General features: G+C 43.7%; 1 protein-coding gene across 3 annotated transcripts; it reads left to right on the forward strand.

Moving 5' to 3' along the window:
• The first annotated feature begins 222 nt into the window (after positions 1–222).
• Positions 223–16,356, forward strand: tmem259 (transmembrane protein 259). 3 transcript variants are annotated; one of them, XM_035776865.2, is made up of 11 exons: positions 223–2,417; positions 6,168–6,470; positions 7,862–7,973; positions 8,774–8,884; positions 10,952–11,074; positions 11,197–11,297; positions 11,499–11,556; positions 11,684–11,767; positions 11,881–12,013; positions 12,268–12,367; positions 13,021–16,356. In XM_035776865.2, the coding sequence occupies exons 1-11, from the start codon at positions 2,205–2,207 to the stop codon at positions 13,600–13,602; spliced, it is 1,920 nt and encodes a 639-aa protein (XP_035632758.2). In that variant the 5' UTR covers positions 223–2,204; the 3' UTR covers positions 13,603–16,356. The 3 variants fall into 3 exon arrangements, with proteins under 3 accessions (XP_035632758.2, XP_035632766.1, XP_035632755.2); XM_035776862.2 differs by having other exon boundaries at positions 225–2,417; positions 7,862–8,027; XM_035776873.2 differs by lacking the exons at positions 12,268–12,367; positions 13,021–16,356 and having other exon boundaries at positions 11,881–12,017.
• Positions 16,357–16,766: the final 410 nt, after the last annotated feature.

The following is a 16,766-nucleotide window of genomic DNA, read 5'->3' on the forward strand; positions in this document are numbered from 1 at the left end:
TCCTGCAGGACTAGGCACACGCCAGTGGGATGGATGGACAGTGGTTACTCTTGGGTCTCTTCTCCCACTCACAAAAATAGGCCACCTCCATCATTCAACCATACACTTGACCACTGATTGAGCATGCGTTTTCAGTCCTTGTCCAATCAGAGAAATGGATATTTAATCAGTCCCTTTGCGTGGCTTCAGTGGACTACACTTTGCAGGTATAACACACGCAATAGACATAATTCTAGCTAGCTGCATGTCAAATTTGCTTGTATCACCTTCTTTGCAATCGTATTCTTCTAACTTCGTCACTTATTAGTTCGTTAGGTTACTTAGTTAGCTAACCGTCATATGCTCATGTAGGTTGCTCTGGATAAGAGCGTCTGCTAAATAACTCAAATGTAAATATATATGTTGTAATAAAGCTTACTAGCTAATATGCATTAGCTGCTTGCATAAACTAGCTGGTTTATAGAAATACTTATCTGATTAGCAAGCTAGCATTGGCTAGATGGCATAACAATGGTCAAATTTGAAGAACCTGACAATGAAGCAACTACATTCGACGAACTTCTAATAAAAGCTAAACGTACATATCTTATTCATAGAACTAGTAGGTGAGGTTTAAAATGTATTTCCTTACCATCTATCTAGCACTGTGCAATAAATCAGGGGTGTATTAATTAGTCAGATCCTGTTGCAAAACATTTTACAACGGAAACCATTTACTCCCAAAAGTAAAACGTTTTGCAACGAGAGTTTCTATTGGACAAATTGTCCAAAAAGTCCCTCCCCGGTTGTCGTATTCCGTTGCAAAACGGTTTGCAAATCTGATGTTAATTTGACAAAACTTTTTACAACGGAATATTACTAATGAATACACTCCATCCAACTACAAACAAAATATGGGTCATTGCTAGAAGAGATACAGCTTTTGTCAAATTAACTTTTGTCATAATCATAGCAGGTTACGAGAACTATACGCAGCAGATTATGATAATTAGGATAAGGTTAGCTCAAATACAACAACATTTTACTTTTGACGTAAATTTGACAAAATATGGATACCAATAGTGCTACCTTATAGACATGAACACAAAGATGGTACGATAGGACCCCTGACAGCGAATTTAGACCTATTTTGAGTTGCCTGCAACATTTTTAAAAATAAATTGCGTTTCCTTGGTAGATTACAACTTCATCGAAAGCGAATCACAGTTTAATCTGTCAATTTTTGTTTACACTGAATATATATATATATTTGTATGATCCTTTTTTATAAAGTGTATGGACGTTGCATCTACAGAGGGCGCTCGCTCCAATCGACTATTGTCAAACTCTTGACTTGCCTTGTTTGTTTTCAAGGCTTAATGGTTGATGCTAAGGAATAGTTAAACTGGTTGAGAGTAATGCAAACGGTAGAATAAAAAACATCGGGAATCATACTCAATGTCCATCTAAAAAGGCAAACTGAGATCGACATTTTCGAGGCGAACTCTCGACTAAAAAGTAACATACGGGTTATCATCGTAGAACTTGAACGTTAGCCACTATAGCGTGAGCAGGGTAGTGCTAGCTCAACTTGATAAACGTTTTATTTTTATTTTATTGGACGTTTCTGGTTAATTACAATGAGACATGCATACAAGCTAAGTTAGCATAATATACTAAGAATATACATCACCATAATCGTCAATGTTTTCGCCTAGGAATGTTGTTCACCACCAGTGCTAACTAGCATGTTAGCAATGGTATGTTGCAGGTAGTTAATTAGCCAGGGTTTGAATGGTGACTGACGCTTAGTTATAAGGCCCTAAAACGGCCAGTAGAAATTTGTAAATAATATTTTAACATTACTGTATGCGCCATTTTTTTTAGGTTGCTACAGTGGTTGAGTTGTATTGGAACTCATTAGCTAACGTTAGCTACGCTAGTGGGGGCGCTTTGGGAGTTAAGCCAGAATGCCAGATACACAACGACCATGTCGGAAAAATTTATATAACGCACAGCCCTTCTAGACATCAAATTGGTCACCTCTAGCAATTGTGACTTTTCTATGTAAACTGACAGCTGCATTATTGCATTAAGTTAATGCAGTTTTGCACCATCCTACAGTTGGAGTTGTTGGTGCCAGTGCGGTTAAGTTGCGTACATAGATCCACGTTTCAACTGGATTGAGATAGTGACTTGCTATCAGTCGTCTTGCCAGACATACAATGTCAGAAAACCAGGGCAACGTGAACAATAACGTTCCGCTAAATAACAATGGCGGGGCGAACAGAATGCGAAACCCTAATATCAACCAGAACCCACTCATCAATGTTCGAGACAGACTTTTCCATGCCCTATTCTTCAAGATGGCAGTTACCTATGCCAGATTGTTTCCACCATCTTTCAGAAGAATCTTCGAGTTCTTTGTCCTATTGAAGGTAAGACGTTCCTCTCACTATTTTACCTTCATGTAGGCTACAATGTCAAGAATCGGCTAACAAAAACGAACGGTAGGTTAATTTGCTTCAAATTGGTTTTGTACATGTGTGATTGCTGCTTCTCAGGGGGTAACTTCTTCCAATGATTACAGAAAATGTAGGTGCTTTTAGCAGCGCGGTTCTATTACATACACTAGCATTGCTTTCAATTGTATTGAGTTGCACAAAAAGTCAGTGGGAAGCCAGAAGTTAAATCCCATTCCATTTCAATTTACTGTGCCAATGGGTGTGGAATCTGAGCTTCATGGATCTTCTTAAACAGTTTCCAAACGTGGGTCTGTTGTAGACCCAATTCATCTCTGCTTACCTCATGTCAAAGTACCCCACAGGTTATTCCTTTTTGTCCACATAATGGTGCACGCGCAGGACTTTTTTATTTTGACATTAGGTAAGCAGGTCTACAACAGACCCAGGTTTGGAAAGTATGTTTAATAATACAATCCTTTTAGATATTTTGTCTCAAATTCATAATGACCAACAGTCCTGCCGACTGGAACAGTAAGTTGAAATGAAATTGTATTTCGTTTCGGACTTCCCATGTACTGTTTCCGTGGAACCCCCAGACTGTTTGTGTGCTACTCACTGACAGTATGTCTCTCTACAGTGGATGTAAATTGTAAATACACCCGTGTTGCTAAGGGCACCTACAGAAAATGGTAAACAGTAAAGGTGTGCATGGAGTACAACACCCCCCCCCTTCAGAAAATGCACAGGTGGTACAGAATGCACGTGTCAATGGCAGAAGACTACTTATCTTAACCCCCCCCCACCACCATATCTCCAAACAGTGCCTCAACAAAACAGCAGTTTCTCATGAACAATGAGAAACCATCTTTGTGTAACATTCAAACAAGAGGGGGTAGAACTGGCTGGTTAGTTTCTCGCCCAACTATATAGTATAGTTTGTTGAACCTCAACTCGACCTGCCAAAAGTGGGACGTGAATGGGTCTGTGCAGCGTGCCCTCTCCGTTCTTTGCATCCTGTGATCATGCCACAGTCCAAATTCCGAATTTGTTTGGAGTGGTTCTGCTGCTGCTACTACTGCTGCTGCCTCTGTTTTGATGTGTGGAATAGTGTGCGCCTTAGATCTTACAGTTGAGTAGAACATAAATAATCAACCTCCACAATTGGCGCTTGATTGTATCAGATTCTGACCAAATAAACACATCATGTACGTATTTATCTCTGGCACATCACACTGGCGCATTGGAATGTGTTGATTCAGCACAACAACAACCAAGAAAAACCTTGGCATTAGGTGGGAAGGTTGTACATGTCAAATGTATTAGTTCTAGCCACATCCTCGTCATCAACAGAGTCAATGATTGACACATCTATTCTACACAATATATTATCATAGCCAGTAATTAATACGAGTTTCAACATTGCAGTAGGGCCGGCCTTTCCGAACTGTGATTAGGCTTAAACCCGGGAAAGCCTTTGCTTGTGCAACTCCGGGCATACAGGAACACATTGACCAAAATGCACACTCATCCTCATCAGCTCTGCATGAAGGTTGCAGGCAGCATAACACCAAAGACAGGCATTTTCAGGGGGTTATAATTGCAGTGACCCTCAACTCAGTCTAGTCACTGGTGAGTCATCTTAACAGGCATCACATTAGAGCTCTCCTGTCCTAGCTTTTTTCCTTATCTGTGTGGATAAAAACCTCAGAGGTTGTTGATTATGTTTTTATGTGGTCAAGGTGTGTGTGCATACATACACACTGAGTGTACAAAACAAAAAGAACACCTGCTCTTTACATGACAGTCTGACCAGGTGAAAGATATGATCCCTTATTGATGTCACCATTTTAAATCCACTTCAATCACTTTAGATGAAGGTGAGGATACAGGATAAAGAATGATTTTTAAGCCTTGAGACAATTGAGACATGGATTGTGTGTGTGTGTGTGTGCCATTTAGAGGGTGAATGGGCAAGACAAAAGATTGAAGTGCCTTTGAACGGGTATGGTAGGAGCCAGGCCCACCGGTTTGAATGTGTCAAGAACTACAACGCTGCTGTGTGGGGATTGGGGTGGTGGTGCAACTCAATATTAGGAAGGTATTGTTAATGTTTGTATCAAATCAAAAGTCGAATCAAATTGTTTTTGTCACATACAAGCCCTTAACCAACAATGCAGTTTTAAGATGTGTATATAAAAAAAAACACACAAATATTTAAGGATCAACAATAAAATAACAGTAGCGAGGCTATACACGGGGATCCGGTTCAGAGTCAATGTGAAGGGGAACCAGTTAGTCGAGGTAATATGTACATGGTAGGTAGAGGCAAAGTGACTCGGCATGGATAATAAACAGAGAGTAACAGCAGTGTAAAAATGGGGGGTGGGGACAATCAAATAGTCCGGGGAGCCATTTGATGAATTGTTCAAGAGTCTTATGGCTTGCAGGTAGAAGCTGTTAAGAAGCCTTTTGGACCTAGACTTGGCGCTCCGTGTGTGTGTGTACATTATGTACCAGGCCTCCACACAAGCTAACTGACAGTGGGAATCCGCCTGCCTGAGTCCGTTACCAGACAAGAGAGAAGAGCGACGCTCTGAAGCAGAAAGAAGGGGGAAGAGAGAGAGAGGGAAGGACAGAGGAGAAGAGAGCTGGACAGCCATTTTCAGAGGCACCTGCCTGCCACTACTTGTTGGGATGCGATGGATGGGAAACAAAATGGCACGTCCCCTATCTGTCTCTGGTTTCACTGACACTTTAGCACTTTAGCTTTAGTATCTTTTTGATGTTCTGAGTGTTGTCTTCCTGATGAAGAGGATCATTCTAAATAGACCAGGCTCTCTAGCACCTCACGTTTCTCCTCAGCTGACTGCTGTCTGTAGGAATCTATCCTACTGCACCTTTTGTAGTGGGCACCTTCACTAAGCAGCCTCTGTGACGGTCATTTAGGCCAGGGTTTCCCAAACTTGGTCCTTGGGCCCCCCCTGGGGACACAGCTGATTCAAATAATCAAAGCTTTGTGATGTGTTGGTTATTTGAATCAGCTGTGTAGTGCATTTACAAAAACCAAAATGTGCACCCAGGGGGAACCCCAGGACCAAGTTAGGCTATTTCTCCACCATTTGATGTATAGGATTCAGGGTTGGGGGAAAATGTTGAAAAGCAATTGACCCCGATCCCGACAGGATCTCTTTCTGCTACTCCTCAAACCTTGCACATATGTGAACTATCTTTTGTTTCTGGCAATGTGATTGTCATCAACATTATCAGTGTTTCAGGAGGGGAAACATATACAAAAATACGTCCCTTAAACTAGGGCATTGCCAGTGACCTCACAATACGATATTATCATGATACTTAGGTGCCGATACGATATGTATCGCGATTCCCATGATCCTATATGTATTACGATTCGATATTCCAAACATGTTACTCACTATATGTCTGCTGCAGAGATGACAGAGCAAGAGAAAATGAGTTGAAAACATGTTTGCTCACTTAAAAATAAAAAATAAAAGATGGAGAACAAGCTATAAAATGAAAAATACCAGACCTTTGATGCAGGTACAGCTGACTAACGCTACCTATCAAAGTATCTATATAATGCGATACGTAACTATCGACCCCCAATTAAACATCTGTAAATACCAATATCGCCCTAGACAATCTGCCATAGTTTAATGCTCTCTACCTCTCTCTTGCTCTACCTCTCTCTACCTCTACCAGGCCCTGTTTGTGCTCTTCATCCTGGCCTACATCCACATCGCCTTCTCCCGCTCGCCCATCAACTGCCTGGAGCACGTGCGGGAGAAGTGGCCGCGTGACGGCATCCTGCGCGTGGAGATCCAGCGCAACTCGTCGCGTGCGCCCATCTTCTTGCAGTTCTACGACACGGATGGCTTCCAGGGCCTGGTCAAGGAACCAGCGGGGGAGGGAGAGGGAGGGCTGGGCCTGGCCGCGCTGCACCACGAGGAGGACGACGATGAGGAGGAGATGACCCTGGAGATGTTTGACAACAGCTCTGTGCAGGTGAGGGTGAGAGAGAGAGAGGGAGGGAAGCAGGGATGGGGGCTTGAGAGGAAGGCTAAAGGCAGAGACACCAATGATCCTGCTACCGCGTGCCCCTGTCCACAATAATGACCATACAATGACCTTGCATTGTTCACACAGTGCCTTCAGAAAGTATTATTCCACATTTTGTGTTACAGCCTGAATTCAAAATGGATTACATTTGTTTTTCTCACCCATCTACACACACTATATCAAATGTATTGAAAATAAAATATAGAAATATCTAATTTACTTAAGTATTCACACGAGTCCTATACATGTTTGAATCACCTTTGGCAGTGATTACAGCTATGAGTCTTTGGTAAGTCTCTAAGCGCTTTCCACACCTGGATTGTACAATATTTGCACATTTATTATTTTTTAAATTCTTCAAACTTTGTCAAGTTGGTTATTGATCATCGCTAGACAGCCATTTTCAAGTTTGGCCATAGATTTTCAAGACTATTTTAAGTCAACTCAAACTACGCCACTCAATGTCATCTTAGTAGGCAACTCTAGTGTGTTTGGCCATGTGTTTTAGGTTATTGTCCTGCTGAAAGGTGAATTTGTCTCCCAGTGTCTGTTGGAAAGCAGACTGAACCAGGTTTTCCTCTAGGATTTTTCCTGTGCTTAGCTCTATTCCGTTGCTTTTTATCCTAAAGAAACGACCTCGTCCTTGTTGATGACAAACATACCCATAACATGATGCAGCCACTGTCATGCTTGAAAATATGAAGTGGTACTGAGTGATATGATGGATTTGCCCTAAATGTAAGGCTTGTGTTCAGGACATAAAGTACATTTTTTGGGCCACATTTTTAGCAGTTTTACTTTAGTGCTTTATTGCAAACAGGATGCATGTTTTTGAATATATGTATTCTGTACAGGCTTCCTTTTCACTCCATCATTTAGGTTCATATTGTGGAGTAACTACAATGTTGTTGATCCATCCTCAGTTTTATCCTTTCACATCCATTAAACTTTAGCGAAATCCCTGAACGGTGTCCTTCCTCTCCGGCCACTGAGTTAGAAAGGACGCCTGTGTCTTTATAGTGACTGGGTGTATTGATACACCATCCAAAGTGTAATTAATAACTTCACCATGCTCAAAGGGATATTCAATGTCTGTCTCAAAGGTTTGCCATAACTGAGGTTGACTTTATTGACTCAAGACATTTCCGTTTTAATTTTTTTATTAATTTGTAGAAATGTTTAAACATATTTCTACTTTGACATTATGGGGTATTGTGTGTAAGCCAGTGACACATCTCAATTGAATCCATTTTAAATTCAGGCTATAAAACGACAACAATTAGCAAAAAGTCAAGGGGTGTGACTACTCAAGTCTTTTTCTCTTTTCTCGCTGTCAGTTTGAGCTAGACATCGAGCCGCGGCTGAAGCCCTCGCTGAGCGGCATCGGCCTTGGGGGAGGGGGCCTCAACGACAGCCAGGACCTCTCCTTCAGCCAGTCGCCCACTAAAGGTATGCAGCCGCTGAGGGAGACAGTCTCCGAGATTGAGATGCTAACACGAGCAGGTAAACTCAACCCCCCCACCCCCACCCAACCCTACCTACCTACCTGTTTACACCCCTAGTGAGTGAGAATCCTCTCTTCTCACCGCTCCTTTCTTCCTCATTCCCTCTTCCTGCAAGCTAGCTCCCTTCCGGCCATCTTCTTGTCCTTGGTCACCCCCTTCTGGCATGATTCCTTTACAAAAAATGTGTTCCCTTGTCTTCTGCCACCTCAACGACTTCCTGTAGCTGTTGTTTTGATGGATCAGACTGTTTGAATCCGACTGTTTGAATCTGACTGTGGCCATGATGCAATCGCATTTCCTGCAGTGGGCCCTGCAGTGGGCTATGCCAAGACGAAGACTGTGTTGATCTGACCTTTTGCAGCTCACTCCACCAGAAGCAGTCAAGAGCCAGGCTCCAGACTTTAGTTTAGGCCCTGTTTGTGTCGTGTCTGTGTGCCCTGACATTGGCTTTAACAATTCTAAATGGCCTTTGCATAACATTTCTTATGTGCATGTTTTGCGTTTTATTGCTGTAAGTCTGACTCCTCCTTTCCCTAATTTGCTTTTAATTAAGTCTTGGCAATGTGTTTCTGTCAATGTTTTGCCATTTTAGGTGGGCTCTAACTAGTTTAAATATGAGTTGTTCTAATGCAATGCAAGAGTGTGTGTGCTGTGGGGTTGGTGGGTTGCTGTATGTGTGCTTTGTTGGTGTGGTAAGCTGCACTGCTTACCTATAAGTGTGTTTCTCTCTCTGTGTGTCGTCAGTGTGGCCTCAGGAGGAGTACATAGTTGAGTACTCTCTGGAGTACGGCTTCCTTCGCTTGTCCCAGACCACCCGGCAACGCCTCAACATCCCCGTCATGGTCGTCACGCTGGGTAAGTGGTTATAAAGCCTACTTAACACTGTCATAAGCATGACATAACACATGATCACAGATCTCATGAATGGTCTTAGCTAGATGAGCGGTGTTATTAAGCCTGTCTAAACTCAAAAGCATGCCATAGCATGTGTCACAAACAGTGATGTTGCTAAAGTGATAGGAACTATGACCACTGACTTGCAAGTTAGCTTGCCAATGAGCAGTAGTTGGTTATATCAGTAGTTACCGATGAGCAGCAGCAGTAGTTGGTTATATCAGTAGTTACAGATGAGCAGCAGCAGTAGTTGGTTATATCAGTAGTTACAGATGAGCAGCAGCAGTAGTTGGTTATATCAGTAGTTACAGATGAGCAGCAGCAGTAGTTGGTTATATCAGTAGTTACCAATGAGCAGCAGCAGTTGGTTATATCAGTAGTTACCAATGAGCAGCAGTAGTTGGTTATATCCGTAGTTACCAATGAGCAGCAGCAGTAGTTGGTTATATCAGTAGTTACAGATGAGCAGCAGCAGTAGTTGGTTATATCAGTAGTTACCAATGAGCAGCAGCAGTAGTTGGTTATATCAGTAGTTACCAATGAGCAGCAGCAGTAGTTGGTTATATCAGTAGTTACCAATGAGCAGCAGCAGTAGTTGGTTATATCAGTAGTTACCAATGAGCAGCAGCAGTAGTTGGTTATATCAGTAGTTACCAATGAGCAGCAGCAGTTGGTTAGTTACCAATGAGCAGCAGTAGTTGGTTATATCAGTAGTTACCAATGAGCAGCAGCAGTAGTTGGTTATATCAGTAGCGATGAGCAGCAGCAGTAGTTGGTTATATCAGTAGTTACCAATGAGCAGCAGCAGTAGTTGGTTATATCAGTAGTTACCGATGAGCAGCAGCAGTAGTTGGTTATATCAGTAGTTATCAGTAGTTTATCAGTATGATGAGCAGCAGCAGTAGTTGGTTATATCCGTAGTTACCAATGAGCAGCAGCAGTAGTTGGTTATATCAGTAGTTACAGATGAGCAGCAGCAGTAGTTGGTTATATCAGTAGTTACCAATGAGCAGCAGCAGTAGTTGGTTATATCAGTAGTTACCAATGAGCAGCAGCAGTAGGTCGTTATATCAGTAGTTACCAATGAGCAGCAGCAGTAGTTGGTTAGATCAGTAGTTACCGATGAGCAGTAGTTGGTTATATCAGTAGTTACAGATGAGCAGCAGCAGCAGTAGTTGGTTATATAAGTAGTTACCAATGAGCAGCAGCAGTAGTTGGTTATATAAGTAGTTACCAATGAGCAGCAGCAGTAGGTCGTTATATCAGTAGTTACCAATGAGCAGCAGCAGTAGTTGGTTAGATCAGTAGTTACCAATGAGCAGCAGTAGGTTGTTATATCAGTAGTTACCAATGAGCAGCAGCAGTAGTTGGTTATATCAGTAGTTACCAATGAGCAGCAGCAGTAGGTCGTTATATCAGTAGTTACCAATGAGCAGCAGCAGTAGTTGGTTACATAAGTAGTTAACAATGAGCAGCAGTAGGTTGTTATAAGTAGTTACCAATGAGCAGCAGCAGTAGTTGGTTATATCAGTAGTTACCAATGAGCAGCAGCAGTAGTTGGTTATATCAGTAGTTACCAATGAGCAGCAGCAGTAGTTGGTTATATCAGTAGTTACCGATGAGCATGCTGATGTATTCATCCTCTGGTGGCTAAGATGGACAGGAGCGAGCTCGCTGCTGACTTTTATTTTGCAATATTTTAGTATTTGGGCCATAGGTCATATTGGCCAAAACAATGGTGCTTTATTAAGCAGTCATCTTAACGAAACTCAAAGCTGAAAGCGCTCTGACCAGCCTTTGTTGCGCGCCCACGGCTAACTTTCACATTAGCATTTTAGCAGACGCTCTTATCCAGAGCTTTAAAGGCAAGCGCAATCAAAGTATCACCAGCAAAACACTTCACTCAACATCGTACTCAGGCACACTAAAAAGCCTGGTTGAAGTAGCACAGACGCAGTGTTCTGAGGACAGGAGGTGCTGTCTGTGTGAGGCTTCATAACCTAATCCCGTGCCTGTGTGCGCATGCAGACCCAATGAAGGACCAGTGCTTTGGGGACGGCTTCAGCCGCTTCCTCCTGGATGAGTTCCTGGGCTACGATGACATCCTGATGTCCAGCGTCAAGGCCCTGGCCGAGAACGAGGAGAATAAAGGTACACGGTGGTTAAGGGCGGAGGTCTGTTTCTCCTGCGTGTGTCTTTCCTTAGTGGTATGCAAAACTGTGTGTGAGTGCGTGTCTGATCGGTACTATGTCTGTATGTGTGTGTGAGAACAGGCTTCCTCAGGAACGTGGTGTCAGGGGAACACTACCGATTTGTCAGCATGTGGATGGCCCGCACCTCCTATCTGGCTGCCTTTGTCATCATGGTAATATTCGTAAGTGTCAGTCTCCACACACCCATTTGTTCAAAATCCCAAGTGTTCAAAATCCTACTTAAAAAAAAAAAAACGTCCCATGTGTTCAATTTAGCCCATTTTAAGCCTTTATTCGGGTTCCTTATTGAATGTTTCACCAAAAAAAGTAAGAACGAGGCATTCCATTGAAAGTTTAATTGTTGTTTTCCTCTGTATCTGCAGACCCTGTCGGTGTCTATGCTGCTGCGCTACTCCCACCACCAGATCTTCGTCTTCATCGGTGAGAACACACACACACACACACAAACACAGACCCCGCTAGTAGCCTTGAAAGACACACTCCGTGCCGCACGTCTCTTTGTCCTTACGCCAAGCTCGCTCACCTTTCACCCTCTCCGTTTCACCAGTGGATCTGCTGCAGATGTTGGAAATGAACATGACCATCGCCTTCCCAGCAGCCCCTCTGCTCACCGTCATCCTGGCTCTCGTGGGTAAGAGTGTCTCGCCGTTTGAGCCACCATGCAACAAGCTGGGTCTTGTTTTTTTAAAATGATTTTATTTACGAATGAACAGTGGGTAAGAAGAAGCTTTCCCTTTCTACCAGGCATGGAGGCCATCATGTCGGAGTTCTTCAACGACACCACCACCGCCTTCTACATCATCCTCATCGTGTGGCTGGCCGACCAGTACGACGCCATCTGCTGCCACACCAACACCAGCAAACGTCATTGGCTGAGGTGAGTCCAACACGACAACACCAGCAAATGCCGTTGGCTGGAGTAAGCCGTGCATACCCTCCAATATCTCATAAAATGGGGATGGGTTGACGAGAAGGGAACTAATTTGGCGCATTTCTATGACTTCAGCAAACAACTGATCACTTTGTCCCTCCAGTTCCAGGCAGTCCTTCCATTCCACAGTCAAGTCAGTCCAGTGTGATGCTGGTATTTTCAGCTACTCTCTAAAGAGGTTGTCTCTGTGTCTCCCGCAGGTTCTTCTATCTGTATCACTTTGCGTTCTACGCCTACCACTACCGCTTCAACGGCCAGTACAGCAGCCTGGCTCTGGTCACCTCCTGGCTCTTCATACAAGTGAGACACGGCAGGGAAGGAAAGGAGGAGTTGGATTAAATGAAATTCAAATAAATTGTGGACATTTAAAAACATATATTTAAAACAAATATAGAGAAAAGACACTCCCAAACTAGTGTACTAGCCCACACACTCCTCCAGTGTTTTGAGTAGGAAACACTATAGGCTTTGCATTTGTTTCAAGGGACCTACACACTTCATTTATTCAGTACGTTGAGCGGGAAAGTGATTTATGTTATTGTGCTGTTATTCCGGCTTATTACTCATTACATTTTACTGTAATCTAAGAAAACATAGAACTGTGTTTGTTTTAGTAAATAGCAATGAAAATCATATTGGGTTAGAGTGGGTTTTTTTAACCCAATTTTAAAGAAATTTCCTGAATAAATCAATTTCTCTGTAGTAGCGACTGTGCATGATGCTAAGGTTTCAGCCCTCATGCTAGTGGCTGTCCCAAAGAGATTAGCATCCTAGGCTACATTTTAGCCAATGTAGCGATTCGCCTGTGATTTGAGATCCCACCCCTGAAGTCATGCCAGCCATAGCTCTTGTTGGAATTTGTAGCCTTCCAGCCTCCAGGCCCAGATTCTAACTCCATTACTTAAAAACAGACTTATTTAAACCCCTGTACCTCTTCATCCCTCCATCCCTAGCACTCCATGATCTACTTCTTCCACCACTACGAGCTACCGGCCATCCTGCAGCAGATCCGCATCCAGGAGATGCTGCTGCAGAACCAGCAGGCGGGCCAGGGGGGAAACCAGACGGCCTTGCAGGACAACCTTAACAACAACACCACCGCAGCAGCTGCAGCTGGAGGAGCGGCTCCAGCCCGGGGGGGGGCAGCCAATGGCCAGGTCCAACTGCCAGACGAGCCCCAGGCGGCTTCAGCGGCCCAGGCCCAAGGTACAGCGACCCAGGCTTTCCAGTCTAACAGCATGGCCAGCAGCGCTACGTTAGAAGGGGCCCGGGAAGAGTTGACGATGACGACGGAGCTGGACTGGATGGCGGAGACAGCGGCCATCATCCCGGAGGCCCTGTCCTCCTCCTTGGCTCCCCAGCTGGAGAGCACGGAAGGGGGGTTGCTGGGGGAGACCGAAGAGGTGGGGGGGGTCATGGTTTCTGAGGCGGGCCTCAGCGTGGTGGCGGAGATTCGAATGGGGGTGGGGGTGGAGGAGGAGAGGGTACAGATGGCCTCAATCCCAGTTTGGTTCCAGTGGAAATCAAAACCGTAGGGGCCTGCAGCAGCAGTGCAGCTGGCTTAGGCCCGCCTCTTCCTCCCTCTCCTCCAATAGGAGGACATCAGGAAGCAGAGACTAGCCTCTCTAGTGTCAGTCCCTTCCTCCTTCCTCCTTCTCCTCCTCCACACACAGACTGCAGTAGGGCAGGGGCTGGGGAGCCAGAGAGCCCTGGGCAAAGCCCCACAGACAGGGAGCCCAAGACAGAGGAACCCCCCAGCCCCACTCCGTCCTGAGCCCCCCTACTCCAACTCACGTATGCTCCCACACGCAGAGGCAACATGTCTTCTCCCCCCTCAATTCCTCTTCCAACACCGCAAGATTGCCGCCGTGGCTATATTACTGTAATCTCATTCTTACGACACCAAGGAGAAGCGAGGGATGGAAAGCTAAGAAAAGGCGCCCCCCTCCACTCTCTAGAATCTCTGCTACAATTTTGTTTTGCTTTTAGTTTCCCCATCCTTAGTGGGACAGTGACTTTTTCCATCCGTCGCAGAGTTTTTGCTCAAATTATGTGTGATACACCAACTTTGCTGCAAAGTTGTGGAATCGTTCGGGAAAGGCTACCATGACATTTTGCCATGTGATATTTGTGTTTGTTTATGATTTGAAAGTTGATTTGTAAAATAGAGAGGCGGCAATCCTATTGCGTTGATGTACAATTCCTTAAAGGATGTTTCTTTTGGTTAGGTGTTTCCACGGGCTTTGGAAATGGCAGTGTGCTCTATGCATTTTCTTTTTGAGAGCACAGTGGACTACCATACCAGTCATCACAAGGCTGTAACACATACTCGTATCCTAGTCATTCATTCCATCTGGTCCTCGAACCCAGAAAAAGAAAAATACAACCCTGTGTTTCTGAGTTGCTCTAGTGTCCGAGTTGGTCATTTTTCTTTCAGAACTGTAGGCTAGTAATGTTGCTGTGGTTTGTGTAGATACTTAGTCACGCACCACTTTTTCACAGGCGCTCAACTCCTCCAGTTTGGAGGTTGTAGTCGTAACTGGCAACCGGCTCCACAAGCTAGCGCTAGCCCTGAGTGGAGCATCATGGGAAATGGAGTTTTCATCCACTTTGGAGTGTTAAGCAGACCTGCTTGCTCTTGTTCAGATTTTTTTTTCCTCGTCCGTTTCTCTTATGACGATTGGCAGTTGCTCCCCGTACTTCTTGAGCTGAAGAAGAGCGGCCATCATTGCGGTATCTCTCATCTTAACCCCTTTTGAGTGAAACTGCGTCATTGGTCCGCCCCTGGGAGCTTTTCTGTGTACTGCTAGCCAACCAATTCTCTCATCACCATGTTTTGTATTTGTCTTTCACATTAGAATCGCTTCACTATGTGATGTGCACATTAAACAGAATCAACCTGAAGGCTCAGCCATTGCCTTAAACACCCGTTTCATGGTCTTCAAACAAAATTATTTAAGTCAATATTTGTTCCCATGGCCCCTTAGACTGTATTCCAAAAGAGGAGCATGTGACTGTAAAAAAGAAATGCGCTTCATCACAAGGAAGTTTTCTGGTTCATGGTGTCAGCTGACTGAGGCCCATTTCAAGCTCAAACACACAGATCTTTGCCCCAGACTGGCACAAGATAATACCAGGCGATGTTGAACAGCTTCGGGGTAAAGCCATTGTACCCAGCCGAACCCATCTCCATTACATTTGTCATTGCGATCTACCATTCAGCTGCCCGACTGGATAGTTATGAAGAAAAATCATATATTGGACCCTGGGGGGCATTTAATTTTGTAGAAAAATATATTTAGGATTAATATTTTATCTTTCATCAATGTTCTTGTTTCAAAACCTTCAGGAGATTATGATAAAGCTGCACAATGTTAAAAACCTTCCACGGCTGCTCTATTCCATAGCTCACGGGAGACTAAATAACTGGCTTGTAAAAATGCTACTGTGATGCTAGTTGTTTGTGCTAGGGTCTAAAGACAAACATTGTTTTCCTGTACTCAGATGGACCTGACATGCATCATGCTTCCCCTTTTCTGGAACTAGCTGAACAAGGTACTAACATGGACAGGGTATAAACACAAGTCGAGAGGTTTTCACATTGTAACTCTATAGACATACACGGTCAGGGAAGGATCAGTAGTCATTGACAGCTGTGGTCGACGTCTTCGTCCTCAGCTGTTTGAACTGAGAACAATCTGACCAGAGAGCTTTTATTTTGAATGATACCTTATATGATTCCGAATGAGAGATTAGTGCAAGTTGAGATTGCCCTTGTTGGCCTCATATCAGAGGAAAATGGGTTGTTTCTCAACAGAATGGCGATAATCAAGGGACATTTCGCAAAATATCATTGTTCTATTGAGACACGAGGGGTTAGCGTCATTTCTGCCTAGTGAGTTGGGTGGAGATGTAGTCAAGGCTATGCAACGGGCAGGACAGAGCATGTGGTTATGGGATGAAAAGGTTGTCCAAATTGTGCAATATGACAAGTCAGTTTAAAGAGTTGTCTTTTGAGTTCATTCTAGGGGAAGCTTTTACCGATAAGAGAAGAAAAAAAATGTTCCGTCAATGGGGTTTTCTGATCAGTTTCTTTCTGTGCCTATATTTCGTTCTGTGAGAGAAAACGGGATGATTGTAGCCTTGCAACAGTTGCTATCCATTTGTAGTTAATTTTAGACAATGATAAATGAACCCTTCGATCTGTGATGGACTAGATTCCTCTCATTCAAATGTATTTAACTGTTCAGTAAACCAAGTGCAGTAGAAGCATTCTTTGCACAAAATGCCGTTGTTGTGGTTATTTCTGTTTGTGTGTCCTAGTGTTGGTCATGGAAATCCTAGACACAAGTATGTTGTCCACCACAATATAATATATATATTTTTTTTAACCTTTTTATTTATCCAGGAAGTCCCACTGAGGTCAGGAAACCTCCCTTGTAAAATCAAACACAATTTTATTGGTCACAAAATAGGAACTTCCTGGGTATTGTACGTCGACATATTTCAAATCCTGTCACATCCGTATTTGGATCATGTTCAAAAGGAAACCCCTGATTTGACAAAAGGATCCTACATCAGAAAGGAGAAATGACACCATGTTTACTTGTTTAAATGTGAATACATGTTTTGAGTTAATGTGTAATAGAGCTCGCCAGCTTGTAGTCCTAAAAACCACAAATGAGTGACCTCCTGGTTC

The sequence above is a fragment of the Oncorhynchus keta genome, chromosome 1, assembly GCF_023373465.1.
Source record: "Oncorhynchus keta strain PuntledgeMale-10-30-2019 chromosome 1, Oket_V2, whole genome shotgun sequence".
NCBI lineage: Eukaryota > Metazoa > Chordata > Actinopteri > Salmoniformes > Salmonidae > Oncorhynchus > Oncorhynchus keta.